Source organism: Drosophila busckii, chromosome 2R, assembly GCF_011750605.1.
Source record: "Drosophila busckii strain San Diego stock center, stock number 13000-0081.31 chromosome 2R, ASM1175060v1, whole genome shotgun sequence".
NCBI lineage: Eukaryota > Metazoa > Arthropoda > Insecta > Diptera > Drosophilidae > Drosophila > Drosophila busckii.
In genome coordinates, this window is record NC_046605.1 from 24,030,087 (window position 1) to 24,052,517 (window position 22,431).

The following is a 22,431-nucleotide window of genomic DNA, read 5'->3' on the forward strand; positions in this document are numbered from 1 at the left end:
CAATTTGAAATTATCAGTGTTTGACTATTAACCTGGGGTTATATAAAGGCTTCGAATTAGGGCGAGGCAAAGTTCGCCGGGTCCGCTAGTATATAATATATATAATAGCCTTACATCATCATCAGACAATAAATCTGAGAATGCACGATAACTGAGGGAAAGTTATTGATAAATTAAGCCGGTAGGTCACCCTCCGGTGCCATTAAGCATAGATCAAGTTATTGATAAATACATAGATTAGAAAATCAACGGTCCAAGATGCCTACCCTAAGGAGCACCAGATGTCACAAATACTAGAAATGGGTGATGAATAAATAAAAAAAAAAACAGCCAGTCCGTAGTTTTTTTTTAAATCCTTAATTACTGTTGAAGAAAACATAAGTTGAAGTAGTAGATTCTGGATTTCAGCCGTCGGCTGTAATGTTATCGATAGTGTAGTGTTTCTTCAAAGTCGTCTTGATAGTGTAAAACCATCGATAGTATATATATACTCATAATTTCATTAAATTCGCCAGTGTTGCCAACTGTTGATCAGGAAAAAAGGCTGCTTCTGGCTGGAAGCAAGGGCTTAAAAGGCTAACTCCGAGAAAGAAAATAGCTGCAAATTTCATAAAAAAGCACACCGAAACAGCTCGCAGCCATTCTTTTTTGTCATTAAGGGCAGATTGAAAAGGCTGCTTGCATTTTGAATAAGGCTATATCTCCCGCAAGCCGCTAGTTTACAATTTCTCCCCATTTTGCTCTTCTAAACGCTGAAATTTTATAATCTAAATAAACACAAAATAATAATCTCACTAAAAAATAAAACTTCGAATTTGAAAACAAAAGATCGGTGTATCGGCCAAATCTGAAAACATAGATAATATCGAAATCACCATCGATGTTTTTGCAGCTCTAGTATATACATATGTACATGTATTTTGAAGCTTTAAGGGATAGATATTTTTCACTTACTTTTTACCAAAATTGTTAATGCGACATTAAGTATTAATTTTATTTGCTTATTTGCTTTTGTAATATATTATCTTTCTTCTCGCACTCTAGATATAATGCACTCCATTTCAAGGGCCAAGGGTCTTCATTGCATTTGCGTGCAAGTTGCCAATAGGGCAATGTGCTCTAACACATACTTACAGCATAAAATTAGAGCTAAAATTGTTAGTGTTCAGCAAAGTGGTAAAGCCTTGCTTAATGATTTGAACATGATAAAAATGGTCCCACCGCATAGAAATTTTAATAGTGTATTGACAATTAAAAACGATGGAAGATTTTTCTATATCGAAACTGAAGGACTAAGAGCCGAATTGGAGTATTTTATTGAAGACGGCATAATGGAAATTCGTCATACAAGGGTGCCGAATAAACTGGGTGGTCACGGTTTGGGCAAACTTCTAGCTAAGGTGCGCTAACCACGTAGATTATATAGTGTTGCCATGCACATTGGTTGCTAACCTAACAAACAAAAGTAGTTTTACCCGTTCTGTTAGGTGCATTATTAACTTTAGTGTCTATCCTTAATAATTAATTATTTTATATACATTCTCATTACAGACAGCTTTGGATTTTGCTGTGCAAAACAAATTGTTTTTGACCATTAACTGTAAATTTGTGAAAGTTTTTGTTAACGACAACGAGCCCCAATATCTGAAATATATATTGCACTAATCTCTGCTGTGACTTATTAAAAAAAACCAGTATGAATGCCAATGAATATAGAAGCTTAGTTCTGTACTATGGACGACTACGGTTTTATCATTCAATGCAAAAAATGGCCTTAGATGGTTTAGCGAAATTTCCTATGCAATCAGAATTTCGAATGTTCAATGGAGTTGCTCTTGCCTTAGGCAACCGCATGCAGGAATGTATTCGTGAGTTGAATCCGCTAAAAAACGAGCCAGACTTTGGTCTGGCGGCAACGATGATGCTTATTTACGCACATCGACATTGTCGTATAATTGATATTGAAACAGTGCAATCGCTTGAACGTCGCTTAGAAGACAGGACGGAAGCAATAAATGCTTCATCTTATTACTATGCTGGTGTATTTCTGTTTCTAATCGGTGAATTCAATGCAGCAATTGATAATTTAGGCAAGTCACTGAAGGCAGACGTAACCTTTGATGCAGCCGTAGTCTTGAAAATATGGTGCCAACTTTCATGCAGTAATGGCCAGCACGTAGTAAATGGAAAAACGCAAAGCATTTTAGAAGCGAGCATTGCTCGTAATGATGGTAAAAATATAGATGCATCTCTGGCACTCATTAGGTTCTATCAAAAGCGAAAAGAGTTCGATTCAGCGCTATTAGTAATAAATAAACTCAGCGTGAGATTTCCCGATTTGAGCATACCGCTTATTGAAAAAATGGAAACGCAACTAGCCGCTCATGACTGGGAACATGCGCTCGAAACTGGAAAAAAAGTTGTCAATATGGAGCCAACAAATGTGTCAGCTATTCGCATAACAGGCCTTCTGCAAATCGTAAGGGAAAGTAATTTAAAAGGAGCCACAGGTACGCTCAACAAACTATTGAATGCTGTAGAACGCGTTGAACCGGGAAATCACATGCTTTTATTGGACATATGTAAACTTTACTCTCGAGTTTGCTCCAGAAATATTGAGTTGCTGCAAATTACACAGCGTACAGTGGACAAGCTTACCCAACTTAATCCAGCTAATATTGATTTACTCACTGAACTGGGACATCAGAAGCTTCTGATGGGAAATTTTGCCGAGGCGGAGAAAACGTTTCACGCGGCTTGTAATTTGGAGAGCAACAACTTCAAAGCCCTTTGTGGACTAACTTTATGCAAGCTTAAAGGGCAAAGAAACGATGAGAGTAGACAACAGACACGTCAGCAGCTGGACTATCTTATGGAGCTGAATGACAACAACCTCAATGCTATAGTTTTGTATATGTCAGCTTTGATATGCGATCAAAGAGAGAAACAGTCGGCAGTGCAGTTGCTAGTAAAAGCCACAGAGGTGCATATAAAAAAATTGGATAATTTGTGCCTAAATGTGGATTACATATGCTTGCTGAACCCAGACTTTATGCTGGCGATATGTGAGGAACTGATTACTTATACACCAGCGCCTGTGCAAGGACCTCATTTTGAATTGGATGTGGGACACGAAACACTACATATTACTTTAAAGCACAGCTTAAATATATTGGAAGTCATCCTACAATCATGTCCCGGACACCAGGAAGTATGTACACTCCGTTCATATAAATATAATACAGTTTGCCATTTATTTTTAATCAATTAAGATTTGGTTGATCTGCAAGACAATCCGATCCAATTATACTTTTAACTTGTTATGTATTTATGGGAGTGCTGCAATCCCCTTGACAAAGTGTATCAAACAGTTCATTGCATCACGCTTTTAAAGGGTATCATAAGAACTATAAGATCTAAGGCTACGCATTTGATATGTCGGATCTTCCACCGCAGATCGCTTTTATTTTTTATACACTTTGAAATTTTTGTAAGAAGGAAAAAGGGTAACATCACGTTGAGCAAATGTATGTAGCAGGGAGAAGGAAGCGTGGCAGGCCTCATAAAGTATATATCTATATCTTGATCAGCAAGACAAACTGAGTCAATATAGCCATGTCCGTCTGTATCGGAGGTGCGTGTTCTCAGTGCACTATAAGGAGCAGCAGCAAGCCAAACTCTGTGGTGTGTAAGGGCTCGGTATAGTCGCAGGGGGACCCTACTTTCTTATTTATTTTTTTTAAGTTTCGTCACCTCCCCCGCAATTCGAATAAAGAGGCGGGCAGTAACAAAAATCTGAAATAAGAGCATCAAAACTGCCTGCTATTTGCTTCGACCGATTAGTACATATTGATTATTCGAGACGATCGGAGACTAACTTAGGAATTATTTACATTTCAATTTTCAATATAGACAGCGGGGTGCATGTGCTAACGCTTCATACAAACGTCGCTGCGGACGCAACGGCGACCAGCTGTGACGCGTCCGCTGTTTTGTGTGTATGTGAGTGTCATGAGTTGCAAAAAATGCGTGTGTATGTGTTCATGAGTGCATGCGTGTGTTTGTCAAAGTGTATTTAAAAGTTGGTGGCGCCCAACATTAATTTGTCCACTTGTTAAACTTTAGTTTCCTTCCCCGCCTTCGCATATCGAATACAGCCGTTTTGAAAGTTACAAAAAAATTACATAGTCAAAGTGTATTAAAAACCAACTTTAATTCATTCTTGCTTAATTTTTATTACTATTCTTTTTTACAGGCCATGTTTATGAGGGCTAGAGTTGATTTTTTATGCGGAGAATCAACTAAAGCAATTGCACGACTCCAACATATATTAAGCGTCGTAAGCGAGTCATTTACAAAAGCTCATTTGCTCTTGGCTCAGATACTTGTAGAGAGGCAGCAGTATGCAAAGGCAATGGAGTCCCTCGAACTCTCATTATCGCAAGATTTTAAAGTGCGTGAGTTACCGATATTCCATCTACTTAAAGGCATAATTCAAAGGCACCAACAAATGTTGCCAGAAGCACACCATAGTCTACTTTGCGCAATGCAATTAATTGGAAATACGTCGGGCATAATAGAGCAACATCAGAACACCATTGTTTCGCAGTCAACAATTATAACAGCATTTGATAAAATGACCTTGTATATTGAATTAATACATGTTTTACGCATAATGGGCGACTCCCAGGGATTTTACGAAAGCGAACGCCTTTTAGAAGTTGCGAATGAAGAATTCTGCAACAGCGCTGAATTAGGTCGATTAATTATAGCGCATGCTCAGCTGATGCTTGATATGTGTAATGTGGACAAAGCTATAAGCTTGCTGTCGACAATAAAGCCCGAGCAACCATATTATATACATGTAAGAGACAAAAATCGTGACACCATTCAGCTATTGACGCACAGTCTTTATTTTATTTCTAGGCAAGAACACAGTTGGCAAATATTTTTTTGCAACATCAAAAAAATCGCAGTGCTTTCTCCAAATGTTTCAAGGAACTGGTGAAAGTGCGTCCCGAACCAAAAAGCTTTTTGATGCTAGGAGAAGCGTACTTATCCATACAAGGTTATTAGTAATAGTAGTTCACCACATTTAATTTTGTATAACAAGCGTTCTTATTTAGAAATTGATAAGGCAATTGATGCATATGGGCGAGCGTTTAAAATGAACCCACTGAATAGTCTACTGGCAAGCAAACTTGGAAGAGCTTACGTTAAAAGTCATCAGTATGCTAAAGCTCTTAGGTACTACAATGAAGTAGTAAAGAATGCAGAGTGCTCTCCCTTAAAATTGGATTTGGCGGAGCTGTTTCTCAAGCTAAAGCAATTTCAAAGTGCTGTTAACATATTAACCGACTCTGCCAAATCAAGAATGTAATGATACATTCGCAAAAGAGTTCCAAAATGATATTAATTTTTTTCTTTCCATCATTATAGAAAAGAAGATAGTTTTGTTGATTTGCAACTGCGCACAAAAAAGCTTTTATTACTTGCCCGTGTTCATGAAAAGTCGGGAAACATCATGATGTCGATCCAAACGTTGCAGGAAGCGCGGGAAAATCAGTACCGATTGCAGAAGCAATGTTCAATTGATCAATCTGAAATTATTGCTGAACAATACAAGGCGATGTCAAAGTAAGTAAAGGCTTAAGTGTTGTAATTGATATAGTCAAATTTATTACTCAGTTAAATGTCTATATGTAACCTACAATTTGTAGGCTACAAACCCTTACGATATTTCTCGCCAATAGTAAAGTCAGTCATACCCTTGCCACCAGTACCACATGTGCCAATACCTACTCTGCCAGAGACATTGTCAGGCGAGGCGAAAATACTATTTACTTTCATGCCTGGTTTCTTTTGGTTCTTGGTTGTGAAGTTCAGCCATTTATTCTTATCGGATTCACGTTCCTCTTCCAAGTCTTTAAATCGTTGCTGCTTTTTTTGCTTGCGTTTCTTTAAATATTCTTTTTGATTCGGTCGATGGCGTCTTAAATGAGAAGTTCAAACAAATGTTTTATTTTTTATCCACTCTCTATAAAAATAATAGCTTTCAAAACTCACTTATTTGATGGAAATACTTCATTGCGAGTTGTACGCTCACGCAATTCTTTTATCGTTGTTGTGGATCGATTTTGATAGGCATCGAAGATGACACTAACTTCTCCTTCACTGGTTATTCCCTCAATAGTTGCGTCGTAGTACTGGCCATCCTCAGTCCATTTAGCTTGACATTTGTCTCCAATTTTCCAGACTTTAGCGGATGTGACAAGTTTTTCAGCTTCTAAAAGAGCAGCTTCAATTTCGTCAAAGTAGTTTGCCGACGCTGTTTTAGAGGAAGAGGGTTCTACATACGAAGATTTTCGTTGCTCTTCTAACTGTGTTTTTATAAGATCTCTGGTGAGTTTAATAACTTCTTCCAAATCGTCTTTCAATTTTAAGAGCTCTTCATTGGTTGGGTCTGTCTGTAACGCTGCTTCTACCTACAATAAATAAATATGAATGTACATACGTGTAGGTATTTTCACACAGTATCGCAATAAACGTACATACATACCCGTATGTACTTGAACTATACATAAAGAAAAGCATATGCACAATACTTACTTGCTGCAATTGACATTTATAATTCTGTAAATCGTCTGCCATGATAGCAGTGAAAAAATAAAACACACATTGGTGTAACTTGCGATGACAGTTTTTTAAACTATTGATAGCATATCGATATACTGTAATATGTTTATCGAATATAATTTACGCATGACTACCATTTAGGGAGATGAGTAGAAATACACTAAGAAGCGAAACACTAATTTCACCTTATCGATAACAAAATTTAAATCCTTGCTTCCAGGATATGCCTTCTCATTGCTCAACAGGCGATTCACATGAAGAGCAATGAAATGGCTCTGACTTATTTTAAGGAATGCATGAAATACACACCCAACGATTTGGAGATATTGGTATCTCTAGCTCAACTTCAAATGAATTCAAAAGAAATGAACATGTGTCGCGATACATGTTTTGAAATTCTTCAAATAGATAATAACAATGAGGCGGCATCCGTAATAATGGCAGATTTATCATTTAGAAAAGTAAGTAGATTTCTATTATACTTTGTGTCATACTAAATATTTTATTTAAAATTTCATTTCATTTGTAGATGGAATTTGAAAACGCTGCATATCACTTTTCGCAACTGCTTTTATCTCAACCCTGCAATTGGGCCGCACTAGCTCGGCTTATTGAAGTAATGAGGCGATCTGGTACAATAAATGAAAGCATTCCTTTTTTGCAACGCGCTGAGCAGTCGTTTTTAAACTCTACAAATAATTCAGCTGGACTTAACTATTGCAATGGCCTCTTTCAATATTACAATGGAAACCCCAATAGTGCTTTGCGATACTTCAATCTGTCCCGTAGAGACCATGAGTGGGGTTATCAGTCTAGACTCAATATGATTGAGATTTGTATAAATCCAGATGGCGAAATACCAAATGTAAATGATCTTTTTGAAGCTGGAGATAGCGGTGAATTTACTGAATCTCGCATTGTAGCTTTACGTACAGCAGAGCGATTACTTAATGAAATGCGAACCCAAGCTGGGGAAATCCATGAGAAAGATATAAGTCGAAGAGTTCTTTGGAATTTTCTTCAAATGGCGTCCAAACAAAAAATGCAAGTGGAATCATCACTCCAAGATCTTACCGAGCTAATGCAGCAAGAAGGCAACTCTTTGATGGTGCCAATTGTTTATGCGATGGCCTCCGCCCTCATTCAACTAAAGCAAATTCAACGTGCAAAAAATCAGCTTAAAAGGATAGCTCGGCTTACTTGGTATTATGAGGATGCCGAATATTTGGAGAGAAGTTGGTTACTATTAGCCGATATTTACATTAATGCAAATAAGCTGGATGTGGCCACGACATTTGTAGATCGAGTACTAGATTATAATAAATCATCTACAAAAGGCTATGAACTAGCTGGGTATATTGCGGAGAAGATGCAATCTTATAGCGATGCCTCCTTGTACTATCAAAAAGCATGGATAAGTTGTGACCGTTCTAAGCCACATATAGGGTATAAATTGGCATTCAACAACATGAAAAAAAAACAATATGCCAATGCGGTTAATATATGCCAACAAGTTTTAAAATTACATCCAGACTATACCATTATCCGAAAGGACATACTCGAAAAATGTCGCAACAATTTAAGACCTTAAGAAAATTTATTACAAAATTCTCAATTTTATAAAAAAAAAGCAATATAATAAAATCATTTGACCCAGAATAATATAATAAGCCATTTCAAGAAATCTCGGACTAAAATTATTAATTAATTTTAAGCATTTCTAAATTTAATCGTTCTAAGTAATTTTTGAGTATTAAAGTCACATAAATGTACCTTTTATATTTTCTATTACCGGGGCTTATTTAGAGTTGATTCTTTTCTCTCAAAATTACCCCGTAGCACAGCTTATTGAAGCTGAAGTTAAATTAAACTGAAGCGTTTTCTGTGGCACCCCATGTTAATTTACTGTTTACCTAAGTACCTGCGCGTGACCGTACCTATCGCTCAAGTGTATTTATCGTCATTAGAGAGCAGAAGCATCACATCCAATTTATGAGATTGAAGCAATTGGTTCATTGTGCTTCATACAAATTTTATTGTTAAGCTTGGATAAACGTACGAGTATTGCGTTATACAAATAAGGCATTTAGTTGAATTTTATTTTTGGATGTGTCGGTTCAGTGCGCGGGTAAAATATTGATATTAGAACAATATATAATATAATATGAATACCTTAAAAGCGTGGCCCTTATTTGTAATCTAATTTTATTCCCTTAGCAATAACCAAATAATATATTCAGTCTTGAATGCTTCATTACAATTTTAATCATACATATACAATGAAGTCACTCTATAAGTGTTAGTTCTTGGTACATTTATTTTGTGTTATTTCTATTAATAAAATTGAAATATCTGTCTTTCAAATAATTTGAGTATTAATTATATAAGTATTAGTATTAATTAAAAATTAATTTGTTAGTAGGTACGTGTGGTGTTTTTAAGACTATCTGTGCTTTCAATAGAGTTTTTATCAATGTTGCATAAGCTAATGAAATAATCACCCCACATACGCCGCGTTACAGGATCAAGAATAATAAAGTACACAAATATAACAAATCCTTGCAATGTTGCTGTTAGACAAAATAGATATGAGAAGACGATTGCCGCTCTCATCGTTGAAAGTATCCCAAAACACCAAGTAAGCCCTAATAGGAAAAATAAAAGTACTGAAAGCCGTATCTGAGATATTAAAAGAGGCTTTTCTGTACGTCGAATAGATAAGCTTGGTCCAAGTAAAATATTGTAAAAGATTACACAGAAAATTACAAAATTTGCTATTATTATAAGGGATATGGGAAAGATAATTCCAAAGTAAAGTGCATACCCAGATGGATAGCAGATGCCGCCCGCGGTAAATGAATCGTGATCTAAAATAACTACAAGTATAACCGGAATGATTGGTGTGCCCCAACAAAATATTGTTGACTTCAGGAAGAATCTGCTTGGTCGACCACGTCCGAATACCTGAACATATCTCTTAAATTGCAAGTAGGCAATAACAAGCATCCAGAAAAATTGCACCAACACTGAATAGTGGAGACTGGCTCCGATAGCCACGCAACTTGGTATAGTCTTATTTATGATCAAATGCAATGCATACTCCTCTGTGTTCACACAGCAAAGAATGATCATCTGCATTGCTATGGCTGCTGCTAGTTGCAATAGGACCTTCGAGGAAGCTTTTTTTCGCCAAGATTGGAACATAGCAGCTGTTATGAATATGCCGGAAATGCCAAGCAAAGATAATGAGCAACCAGTTAAAGTTATAATATCGAGCGCCTGGTCATGTCTTTGTCGAACATTCACTTCAATATCATCATCCACAGTAAAATTAAAGCCAACTAAATAGGCGAAGGGAGTTAGATGACTGACTTGGCAGAGTACCACATCAGTGCTGTTAGCCACTGAATGCGATACTTTAATGCCGTCGGATGCCCAACTGTTAAAGTTCCAATATTTACAGAATTCTATTTGTACATTGGACTTCTTGATATGATTTTCACTAATGCGAAAAGCCAAAGGTAGATCTACCGGTAATTGGGCCGTACGACCTGGAAAGGATATTGACACAATGCGACCCAAGGCAGATCGTTGTTCAGTAGGTTGACCCTGTTCCCGAAATAACTTGTCGTTTGAATATATTTTAATAACTATTAAGTTAATTGAGCCCTTAGTGGCATTCAGAGATAGTGACATTTTATTCCATTGAGTCAGAAGGCTTTCCGGTGCGTATGTGCCAAACTGAAAATTGGGCTCAAAAATAAAGTCTTCCAGGTTGTGATTTGACTGGACAAATCTAAAGTGTTCATCCTTGAACCCACCTTTCAATAAATTTGATTCTTCAATTGTATTGATATTTTTGTATATAGCTATGCCCGACACATTGGCTATAAATGGGTTAATAGTAAAATAAAGTAGATTCGGAGAGATCTTTACTGAGACACCTATATCATCGTAATCGAGTACATCAAGATTACTACTCGCATGTAATACATCCGTAGTTTCGTTTACATTACTCATATTAAATACCGTTTTTGATGAAAATGTATCCATAGCATTTTCAATTACCTCTAGAAATACGTTTGTCGAATTTAGTTTTGCCGACATGTTTATGGTTGATTCGTTTGCACGAACCAAACTATTATATATAGCCATAAGGTCGCATGCGGTCTCTTTTAATATAATAGCATTACGACTATAAGCAGCTGAGCCTATCACATGATGCTCTAGATTTTGTACAGACGCTTGCACAATATTTGCCGTGAAATGTATATCCGCTGGTAGCATATTTTTAGCATTCTCTTCAAGAATATTTCTAACTTTTCTGACTACTTTCTCCGGCGATATTTTAATCAATTTCGAGCTCTCTAAGCTGTATAAAATTTTTGTTACATTGGCAATCTCCTGCTCGGGATGGCAGAACACTTTTTGGTTTACCGCTTGCCAAAACGCACCCCTTGTGAAATCTCCAATGCATTGGCGACTGTATGGCATGCCATTATTTTGAAGGCACAGACTTGACAATGTGGCTTGTTGTCCTCTCAACGCTTGCGCCCATTGATATATTTTCTTATTATAAACAAACTGATTTGGGAAGCAGTATTCGATGCTGCGTACTAAGGCTGAGTTGCTAGTACTTATATCCGAAATTAATACATTTAATTGACTCCAAATGCGCATACGCACTGAAGTGTCGTGTCTAATACGGTATTCATAATCTATGTTGTTGTTTTCCTCGCTACTTTTTTCTTCGCTATTATCGACAGCTGAATTTTTGAGTGAAGCTGTTATATGCATCCAGCAATCGATATATCCATCAGCAAACTGTTCAATGCTCATAATCCTTGTGTTGTGTATAACAAGATCCTTAAATAAGCTTTTCATTTTAATGTTATTGCGTAATGTATTGTGAAAGCTTTTCGTTATTTGTTTAATATATTTTGTTTTAAATACATTAAAATACGTATCAGCATCGTTCATGCAGGTCACATTAAGCCTCGTAGCAAATAAATGACCACGCGTTTCACGTGAGGCGATAATACGTTGACTTCTCACTAGCATAAAATTAAAAATGGTATGCCCTTCGCACCAATACTCGCTTGGACCCACGCCGACCATCTTCAGCTTGTAAATAGACTTGTCCCTTTTTTTATTTTCCCAAATATGATTAATTTTAGTACTGCGCACTAAATCGTAATCGCCATTTGTAAAGCACTGCACGCCAACGTCTTTTTCATCAATGCGCCACAGATAGTCGCTATTATAGATAATCAGTACTAATTCATCCAAGTTCGAGTCGAATTTCAATATTAATTGCGGCGTATTTTTTTGGCTCTGGAGAGCAACCTTGCTTAACTCAAATGTTTGGCTTGGTATTTTTTTTTTTGTCACTCGCAGCATCTCTTTCTTATTCATTTCAATTGCATACTCATCGCCTGCTGGGTCCTTAAAGCTGTCAACTTCAAAGTAGTCGTACTTATTTTCATTTGGCACAAAATGGTTCAACACCAGGTTAAGTGCATTGCGTTGGTGAAAATATTCACGAATGTTAACCTTTTGTGCAGGCCTAACTAAATTATTGCGCCAATCAACACCGTAGCATTCGTTTGGACGATAGCTTAAGGCACCGAACCCATTGGGACAACCAGAGCTAGTTACAAAATTTCCATCAAATGCGCAAATTGAGTACAGTAACTCATTGCAGTCTGTCATTGCGATATTAAATGCTTCACTTTGTCCCTTCTTATTGCGTGATGCTACACATTTTTTATCAAATTTGAAATGTTTAATTTGTTGTTTGTCGTCAAGCGGATGGCCCCAGTGTTTACCAGGCAGTCTTATCTTGTATGGCGATGAGTTACTATCGCGTACTAACGGTAACCAAAATTGCATTATATTTTTTTTGAGTAGAAACTCAGAAATGCGTACAGACTGCTGCTGAGACAGATCAAATGGTATAATAAGATTTGATCCATAGCAAAAACTATCGTTGTATTTTTGAGGTTGTGTCGATAATTTGAGGCAAATGGGCTTAGTCCTATCATCACTGATTTCAAAAAGCTCCTCCGGGCAAAACTTATTTGTTGGCTCTGCCACGCTGCACACAGGAAATTCTGGTTTCCATTCTCCTGTAATTGTATTGCACTCTCGTATCAAAAGCTTCCCATTCTCCATAAAGCATAGAACATCTTCCGATGTTGTATAACGCACGTTCCGATATTTCCAGTATGCTGTGCCCAAACGTGTTATAGTTTTATCATCGTCGCATTTGTTGATCTGTGATGTAAACTATACAAATTTGCTTGCTCATAATTTGTTTGATTTGCTTACATTTTCTAATAAAATGAATGGTAATAATATCCATAGTGAAAATAAAAACAATATATGTTTCTTATGCATTTCAGAACTTAAAATATTCCACCAGTTTAATTTAAAGGCTTCCACAGTACTGAAGAGTTTTACAGTTTTCACGTCCAGATCCGAAGCTTATTCTGAAATTTTATTTTTATCTCTCTTATCAGTTTGCCTCAGTTTACCATACAAACACATTTGTTTTTTTTATTTTTATTCAGTTTTATCTGCTAAGCAGTAATTGAATCATTGTTACTAACGTATTAACTTATATGCAAACAAACGTATATATGTACATTATGTAGATAAGTGAATATTTACTAAATACGTGTTAATTGAAACTGCATGCTGCAATAAAGCTACTTTAAAACAAAATCATATTAAAGTTGGGCGAAGCGAACTTATTCATACACTTTGACACTGACGCACTCACAAACATATATGTATATCAGAGAACGGCAAGAATCCATATGCTCTAAAAATTACCATGTTACTTACATGGTACTACCCACACAAACATTTTCATGGGTAGTCTACAATTATTGCATGGGTAACAAACAAACTCCCGAAGAAATCCACAAAAAAAGATCAAAAAGATTTTTGTGTACCTTATGTTTGCTTCTATTTCGCTACCTGCTGTCGCGTCGGCGCCGCTGGCAGTACCCATACCTTGTCTTGTGTACCCATGCAACTGTGTTGTGTGAGCGCGTATGTACCCATACCCATGATTTTTGGGTGCCACCATGGTGCTTAATAAGCGCCACCGCCACCCCTGCCGTTCTCTGATGTATATAGACAGTGTATTACACACAACAGCTCGTTTTCGCTGTAGCATCAAAAGCAACGCTTGCCGTCTACTATATTTGTAAAATTGTAATTTGAGTATCTCCTAATTCTGTATTGAATTAATATCTGATGTCAACGAACTTCGTAGCAAGTCTATTTTTAAGGATGAACACACAAAACTAAACGCATTCGTTCTATTTGGGTGGGTTTTTCCATCGCTCAACTCGAGGCATTAGCATATATGCATCAGAGAGCGGCATGAGTGTACCCACCCCTAAAATCGCCATGTTACTTACATGGTATTACCACTAAGCATACAACACAAATGCGCTTCATTTGCACTCCAAATTAAAAAGTGTCATCCTTTTCTATATATATTTCAATATATTTATTTTGACCTGTACAAGTAATAAAATATTGTGCTGACCTGTTGCTGAACTTGGAAAAATTCAATATACCCTACATACCCTAGAAGCGGTCAGCGGCAGAAAATATAAAAATTGAATTTTTGAAGTGCTTGGGCTTGCAAACAGAAGCACACACATACGGACGCATACATACAAATGGGTTCTTATTGCAACTGGCCACTCGCACACACGATCGCTTATGAGTGCGCTGGCAGCTGTTGCTTCACACACATGCTCTAAGGGCTGCACGCATACATAGAAAGAATATCAGCGCGCTGCGCAGCGTAGGCACCCTCATGCGTTGAAAGCCTCTTAGGCAATGAACTGTGCAACACTGCTTTGATTTCGGCAAAGAGTGTTCGGGTCGCGAACTGAGCACGAAACTTCACGAAGTTTGCCTGGGGCTCAATCGTCCAAAAATTTTATGCAACACATTTTTAGTCGATTTGACACCTCTATGTGTTGTATGCTTTGTGGTATTACCCACACAAGCAGCCGAATTTGCGGCTCTTGTTGCCCGACAATTTTTCATAAGCCTTTACAAGCCTTTTGCTTGGGTAAGTCAAAAAGGCTCGAAAATGAATGTGAAGAAACACAAAAAAAAGGTCATGCTTATGCTTATATGCCTGCCGATCGCATTTTGCGTGTGCGCACATTTTCTTTTGCCCTTATTTTTCGGCACTTGCGAACACCCAGGCTTGTCTTGTGTATATGAGTAAAGGCATATGCCTCAGTTTTGCTTGCGCGCGTATTTACCCACACCCATGATTTGTGAATGTCACCATGGTGTCAAAAAAGTGCCACCCCAGCCGTTCTCTGATATGCATGTGTGCAGATTCAAATTCAATGTCCAAATTACGTAGTGTGACCATGTATTTATGAGCAAAAAATTCTACGGTATTTCTTTATGAACGCAATGCGAATAGTGCAACCGACAAAAAAAGGGGCGCTGAAAAGGAGTCAAATGTATGTATGTTTCTGGTATCGTTTTTAAACATTATCTATAAAATACATGCACATTTCCATAAAATGTTTAATGAATTTTAATAATTGTTATCAACAATGCCTTAATGCAATAACCTAAACTAGTATGAGACCTGAGCAAAATAAACTTTTAGATACATATGTACTATTGCCAAAGAAACTTATATAGTAATTGAAATCTGGATATATATGTACCTACATTTATAGAAACGGTGCCAAGTATTACTAATATCCCAATAAGCAATCTCTAAGTTAGACGGAATATGGTTAGGTTGTTCGTATATATTTATTTTTAAATAAATTATTAATTTCTATAAATGCTTGTGACAACAAACAGTATGGAAAACTTAAATTTTTAAAGTTTTTATCGTTTGAAAATATGTGCCATTTTTTTTCATACTTCATACACAGGCAACAAAACTGACTAGCTCAAGAAAACAGGAAGTAACCATTTTGACAACTATTTTACAAACAATCATAGTTTTATTCGGTAACTTGAGCCACCCGTTAGTCTGGAGAAAATTTTTAATTATAAATATCTATTTTGTGAGGTTATTTTACAAATTCAAATTAGTAAAATAAATTATCATTTAGCAAAATCAACATGGTTGAATTATTTCGTTTTTGTTGTCTGGTCCTCTTCTTTACGTCTATTAAAAAAACGAATGTAAGTATTAATATTAAATGATGCTTTTTAGATGTTTATTTTTATTTATAAGACTTTTCAAATAATGTTTAAATTTTAGGGAACTGTAAAACGAAGCATCGATGCTTCCGCAGCATATACAGTTCTGACAGAAGATCGTCTTCCAAACGATATTAGTCCTCAAAGTTATGACATTCACTTGGAACCCAACTATGACGAACTATCTTTCAGTGGATTAATAAAAATGAATCTTAGCTGGAACAGTGATTCTAAAAAGGTTTGGTTTCATGCCCATTATGATTTAAACATCAATGATCGAAAAATTAGACTTTCAGAAATAAACGGGTAATTATAAGAATTCTCGTAATATTTACAGTACAATTATAATATTTTACATTTCTATATAAGAGTGCAGCCGGCTAAGAACTACACTATTATCCGTGGTGGCCGGCAACCAAAAAAAACAATTTATGTGCTGTATCTTAAGGAAACGGTGAAACAAAATACACAATGTACTCTAGAAGTACCTTTTGAAGGAACCATTTGGAAAACCGCAGAAGGTCTTTTTAGGAATACCTACAAGAATTACACCTACTTTGTTACAAACTTGAAACCAACTAATGCTCGTCGGTTGTTTCCGTGCTTTGATGAGCCGGGAATAAAGGTAATTTTTATGTATTCGCAAAACTATAACTTAAAAAAGTATTTATTAGGTTCCGTTTACCGTTTCAATTACGAGGCCCAAGGAATTTATTACCATCTCCAATACAGCAGTCTCAGAAACTAGAAAGCAGTAAGTTTTTGCAATATTGAAAATTATGTTTAATTACATATTTTCATTTTATTTTTTAATTGTAGTCCAACCTTAAGCAATCTAATGATTGATTACTTTGAAAAAACTCCACCTATGTCCCCATTTAATTTTGGCTTTGTGATATCTACCTTTAAAAAATGGAATTTAGAGGAATTAAAGAAATTGTCCAATACTCCATCCATTCAAATGTGGAGTTATAGTGAAAATACTAATATAAAGGTAAATTTATGGATTCGTATTATTATCCTACTGAGTAAAACTATCAGAGAAGTTTCTTCAGTATTTGAATTACTTTCGACTATTAGACTACATTTATCGTTATCAATATAAAAAACATCTTTTTTTACTCATAGTTACATAGTCACACTAGTCAATTGTACAAAATATAAATTTGCACATTGCACGAAGCATTTTTACATACCAAATATGTACATATGTATGCCTGTTAGTAGCTCCAGTTGAGTGATGGAACATGTTCTATTTCTTTTGAGTGACGCTCAAGGGTTTTATGTGATCACACGAGATATACGCAAAAAGTATTACTTTTGACCGATCGTCTGAAGATACATTTAACCAAAGAGTATTGTATACTCTTTAATAAAATGTAATGAAAGTTAATAATGGATTATTGTTTAATACAGGAACCGACTTACAAAAGTATACTGTTATATAAATATATACATAAACATTTAAGCGACATTAGTTGACATTACTTATTTTATGTCCAGGGATAGAAAGGCAGATCGTAATGAAATTTTAAAATTAATCATAACTTATTATTTATTCAAGGAAATATATGACAGACTTATAATCGCTTATAAAAAGATAGAGGAATATGTTGGGATAGCTATACCTCTCACCAAAATAGATGTGGTTATCATACCTGACCTTGCCATCGTGCGTCCAATAGACAATTTTGGTCTTCTAATTTTTAAGTACGTTTGTCTTTTAATGATACATGGATATATAATAATTCATTGTTTTTTCTTTTAAGGGACAGTGATATCTTAAAGCAGCGGTATTTTGATTCAGCACAAGAATTAATCTATCAATGGCTTGGTTCGTGGGTGACTCCGGAGTGGTGGAGTGACGCACATGTTAACAAAGCATTAACGAGTTTCTTAGCTGCCGAGGTTGTAATTCAAGTACGTTTTATTCTGAAAAGTATTAAGATTTCTCAATTTAAAATTTTAATTTTCCATTGCAGATTGATGGAGGTATTGAATTTAATGGAAAATATCCAATTACAGCATTATATTCCATGTACTATGAATTTAGTAAGAGATATCCTCATTCTCGCATTACTGGCATGAAACACGAGACAATCGCTTATAAGACAGAAATGGCAATTCGAATGCTTAACTTTACATTGAGTAAGGAAACATTTCAAAGAGCCATACAAAATTTCATTATGCAACATCAATACAAGACATTTGTGGAAGATGATCTGTGGTCGGCATTAACCATACAAGCCTTAAAAGATAAGACTCTTAGAGAACAATATTCAGTATCTGATATAATAAGGCCTTGGCTTCGAAATCACCGTTTGCCTGTAGTTAATGTCGAAAGGAATTATCAAAAGAATTCTGTAGTATTACGACAAAAAATGTACTTGAGAGAAAGACCACACGATGTGCCAGGTCAGGATAAAATGCTATGGTGGATACCAATTGTTTTAAATCATCAGGATACACTAAGATTCTGTAACTATACGCCGTCTGTATGGATGGAGGAGTCCCAGAACATCACTATTGAAAATATGCCCGGAAAAAATTCGTTCATTATTGTAAATCCGGAGGAAATCGGACCTTTTCCCGTAAATTACGATCAAACAAATTGGAACTTGTTAGCAAATTTTCTACAAACTAAGAAGGGCCGAACTGCAATTCCAGCAAACACAAGGTATGCTAACATGTACTTTTATTACTTAATATACCTAAATTCTTTGAGTTCAAAAATAATAATTATTAAAATTAATTTTGAACTTTTCGATTTGATTGAGCATTATTGATTATTGATTATTGACACCCATGTATGATTCTAGAAAAAATTGCAGATTTTTTTTCTCTTGCCGTTCATGAATGTCATTTTTATGGAGGAAAGAATTGAGTTTTGCCGACATATCCGGTGGAAATTTAAATATTTGCTCATGCGAAGCACATTGATATTTGATAGAATTTTGGTGAAATATAAAAGATACACATTTACTTATGATTTTTTTTTTTTTTAACTTATATGTAAATAAATTACGCTTTTAATTTTTGGAGCGTCACGTAAATTACTCAGTATCTTTCAAAATGAAGCATCGCCAAGCATGGCTGCGATAATCTAAAACGGTGCCCAAAATTCAATTCTATGACGGATCGTAACAAAGTCTCCAAGCGCTGCTCAAAGCGCAGGAATAGAAACTTATTGTTTTAGTTTCTTTTTTGTTTTGTTTTTATTTTTATGTTTATTTAATTTCAGCGAATTTAAATTGAAATTATTTGTCCCATTTGGCAGAAAATATAAAAATTTAATTTTTGAAATGCTTGGGCTTGCAAACAGAAGCACACACATACGGACGCATACATACAAATGGGTTCTCATTGCAACTGGCCACTCGCACTCACGATCGTTTATGAGTGCGCTCGCAGCTGTTGCTTCACACACATGCTCTAAGACATGCACGCGTACATAGAAAGAATATCAGCGCGCTGCGGAGCGCACCCACCCTCATGCGTTGAAAGACTCTTAGGCAATGATCTGTGCAACACTGGTTGCCTCTGCTTTGATTTCGGCAATGAGTGTTCGGGTCGCGAACTCAGCACGAAAGTTCACGAAGTTTGCCTGGGGCTCAATCGTCGAGAAATTTTATGCAGCCACTTTTTAGTCGATTTGACGCCTCTATGTGTTGTATGCTTAGTGGTTGTATGCTTAGTGCTTGTACGTATCATATACGAGCCTTTTCTACCACAAACTGAGTGACCACTGCTTCATTCGCTGACCGTTTTTGAGTTCGGTGGAATCATCTGTATTACTATTGCATTTCCCTCGAAACTGATAATTTGGTCCACTGGGATTTGTACATTCAAATCTATGAGCGCATTTACAAGAAATTGAAATTGAAATTATTGCTTCGCTAACGAAAAATGTTTTTGGCAAGCGACGCAGACAAGTGATGGCAAGAGTCGACAGAGAGACAGAGTGAACGCTAATCGCAAAATAAACAGCAGATACATGTCATGTATTACATGATTACACTACGCAACGGTTGTATGAATTTGCATGTATTAGGACTGTACCAAAAAGAAAATGCATTCAGTAAAGCGTATATTTCTCCCCCTCAAGATCTCAAAAATAAAATGCCATATCACACGTTAAAGCTTCTGCAGAATTTTCAATATTTGTTTGCTTTAGATCACGGCCGTCCAAGCGCTTTGCTCAGTGTGCTCATTTGTTTTTGTAATTGCTCTTCAGTGTAGGAAGAGCAAATGCGTATATATATACGCGCTCCTTCCATAAGCCAATGCAAATTACACAAACAATTTTTAAAATTTTTTTTTGTCTCGCCTGTGCGAGCATAGCGACTACACTTTCATGTGTTTGTTCTTGCATTATCTCGACTGCGCGAGCGTTGCAACAACGCATTCATGTGTTTGTTTTGTCGAAAATTTTTTTTGCGAACTTTGTTGTTGCTTTGACGAAATGCGTGTACTTGAAAAATTAAAAATAGCTTGCATTGGACAATGTCCAGTATGTCCAGTGGACATACGAAATTATCATTGCCTGCGCAAACTTTAGACAAGTAAGTGATGCCTCATTTCTTTTCAGTGCATGAAATAAAAATGAGTTAACGGCATCTATTCTTGTGTTAGTATTTTCGTATTAGTGTATTGGTGATTTACTCTTCCCTATGCAAGCGTTTGAACGCTTTAGATTTTAGTTTAAACGATACGTCGATATAAAGAGCAAACAAATTGTGCACAATTACTTAAAATAGCTAAACGCTTTAATGTTAGCTCAAAAAGGTTAAAAATATGAATATGAAGTACGTGAAGACATACATATGTATGTATGCATGTACATCATGGAGTTTCCATGAGCTGCAAATCTTTGACGCGTTGCAATATTTTGCTGTATGTCGTAATACTTGGAAGCCTTTTCATCTAATGGTGCTAAGAATATACAGAGCCGTTGCTCTCATAACACGTTTGTTATGAAATTTATTTTTTTTTTAACTTACTATAACTACACATTTGACTAATTTTCATGATCTTTGTGTTGGCTAATGAAAGTGGTCATATTTTAATTTCACAGCGTTTATCAGTGAATTTTCGTTGGATAGGATAATAAATCCTTATAATATGTTCTTGTATATGTATGTTATATGAGTAACTTGCTTAAATGGACCATGGAAAATGTCGGCTCTGCCCTACTTTCCGGATTATAAATTGTATTTGATCTTGGAGCGAACGAAAGTAAAAAAAAGAGTTTGGGCTTGAAGAATAGATGAGCTTTTGGTTAATATAGCCGATGACGAATATCACTAAGATAATTAACATAAAATATTTAGGATTAGATTTTTTTTATATGGGCTGGTAATTATACTAATTAATATCTCTAAAGTTATTTTCTTTCTTTTTAGAGCGAAGTTGTTGCATGATGCCTGGAATCTAGCTTATGCAGGCAACCTCAGTTTTGCAACCACCTTTAATATGACATTATTCATGAAATCTGAGCGTGATCATATTGTTTGGAATTCGGTCTTTACATTCATTGACCAAATTGGAAGGCATATTGATGTGTCTATAGTGCATAGACAATTTGAGGCAAGAGGAGGGAATTTCAATATTATATTAATTTAATAAATATGTTTTTTTTTTTTAATTATAGCGATATGTATCAGTTTTGCTGTCTCCGTTGTATGAGGAATTAAAAGAAGAGACTGAATATATAGACAGCGGGAAAGCTGAATTGCGAGCTTTGGCTAAGCGCTTCCTATGTAGAGCTGGCTATAAGCCCTGTATTGATGTAGCCCAAGCTGCATATAAGGACTGGCAGCAAACTGCCAATCCAGACATGGAAAATCCGTATGTAATTTGGCGAAGAGACTATATTCTTTTATTGATGGCTAGTAACTTTTAGAATGCCAAAAAATTACATATGTCCCGTTTTTAAATGGGGTACCATGGAAGAGTGGATATTTGGATTACAGCGAGTAATACAGTTTCCTAAATCACGAATCGCTAGCGAACGTACGTTTTTATTGAAGTCGCTGGCAGGATGCCCAACTCAACCCGAAAAGATCAATCGCTTGTTGGAATTGACAGTTTTGAATAACACAGACTATTTCTCAGAAAATGATGTATTCTTGATTTTAACCACATTGACGGGAGGGTCTAGTGGTTATTATACACTATTTAACTTTTTAAATTATAATTGGATTCCAATTAAACAAAAGTATGTTTTACTTTAGCTCTTTTTTATTGCTCATATGTTAATTCTATAAAACTTCATTTTTTTAGGTTTAAAAATCAAACTAATATATGGGATCATTTAATTGGTTCAGCGACAGGATTTTTTACAACCCAAGAAGGCTATGACATGGTTCAGAATCTTTATAAAACTCACCATGGTGAATTTGGTAGCGCTCAACATATTATAGAAAAGTCAATTCGAAACATTAAAGAAGAAGCGCAATGGAGTCAAGCCAATCTTCCGGTAATTGAAGCATGGCTTAACAAATATTTTACCAAAAATACTGATACTATTTAACCCTAATGCTTGTATTATATATCATAACTGTAAAAAAAATGTATCTTTTG

The 22,431-nt window shown here is 35.9% G+C and overlaps 5 protein-coding genes across 10 annotated transcripts; 3 read left to right on the top strand and 2 right to left on the bottom strand.

Annotated features, from left to right (window-relative positions):
• Positions 1-888: 888 nt before the first annotated feature.
• LOC108602747 (protein NATD1) lies at positions 889-1,674 on the top strand. Of its 2 annotated transcripts, none has more exons than XM_017990904.2 (3): positions 889-984; positions 1,045-1,400; positions 1,552-1,674. In XM_017990904.2, the coding sequence occupies exons 2-3, from the start codon at positions 1,050-1,052 to the stop codon at positions 1,663-1,665; spliced, it is 465 nt and encodes a 154-aa protein (XP_017846393.1). In that variant the 5' UTR covers positions 889-984; positions 1,045-1,049; the 3' UTR covers positions 1,666-1,674. The 2 variants fall into 2 exon arrangements, with proteins under 2 accessions (XP_017846393.1, XP_017846394.1); XM_017990905.2 differs by having other exon boundaries at positions 910-980.
• Positions 1,672-8,302, top strand: LOC108602741 (tetratricopeptide repeat protein 21B-like). The gene is made up of 7 exons (XM_017990895.2): positions 1,672-3,211; positions 4,256-4,864; positions 4,927-5,068; positions 5,127-5,376; positions 5,440-5,637; positions 6,857-7,097; positions 7,166-8,302. The coding sequence occupies exons 1-7, from the start codon at positions 1,697-1,699 to the stop codon at positions 8,225-8,227; spliced, it is 4,017 nt and encodes a 1,338-aa protein (XP_017846384.1). The 5' UTR covers positions 1,672-1,696; the 3' UTR covers positions 8,228-8,302.
• On the bottom strand, positions 5,655-6,717 carry LOC108602745 (survival of motor neuron-related-splicing factor 30). Its single transcript, XM_017990903.2, has 3 exons — positions 6,610-6,717; positions 6,067-6,485; positions 5,655-5,992 (listed from the first exon to the last, which is right to left on the bottom strand). Exons 1-3 carry the CDS (start codon positions 6,649-6,651, stop codon positions 5,722-5,724), a joined length of 732 nt encoding a protein of 243 aa, XP_017846392.1. The 5' UTR covers positions 6,652-6,717; the 3' UTR covers positions 5,655-5,721.
• Positions 8,303-8,333: 31 nt separating the features above from the next.
• Positions 8,334-22,423, top strand: LOC108602743 (glutamyl aminopeptidase). 5 transcript variants are annotated; one of them, XM_017990898.2, is made up of 13 exons: positions 8,742-8,764; positions 15,759-15,831; positions 15,911-16,155; positions 16,219-16,474; positions 16,524-16,603; positions 16,669-16,843; positions 17,414-17,559; positions 17,619-17,769; positions 17,832-18,526; positions 21,252-21,435; positions 21,500-21,696; positions 21,752-22,066; positions 22,132-22,423. In XM_017990898.2, the coding sequence occupies exons 2-13, from the start codon at positions 15,769-15,771 to the stop codon at positions 22,379-22,381; spliced, it is 2,757 nt and encodes a 918-aa protein (XP_017846387.1). In that variant the 5' UTR covers positions 8,742-8,764; positions 15,759-15,768; the 3' UTR covers positions 22,382-22,423. The 5 variants fall into 5 exon arrangements, with proteins under 5 accessions (XP_017846388.1, XP_017846387.1, XP_033149211.1 ...); XM_033293320.1 differs by having other exon boundaries at positions 17,625-17,769; XM_017990899.2 differs by lacking the exon at positions 15,759-15,831 and having other exon boundaries at positions 8,334-8,764.
• Positions 8,997-13,044, bottom strand: LOC108602742. The gene is made up of 2 exons (XM_017990896.1): positions 12,967-13,044; positions 8,997-12,912 (listed from the first exon to the last, which is right to left on the bottom strand). The coding sequence occupies exons 1-2, from the start codon at positions 13,033-13,035 to the stop codon at positions 9,052-9,054; spliced, it is 3,930 nt and encodes a 1,309-aa protein (XP_017846385.1). The 5' UTR covers positions 13,036-13,044; the 3' UTR covers positions 8,997-9,051.
• Positions 22,424-22,431: the final 8 nt, after the last annotated feature.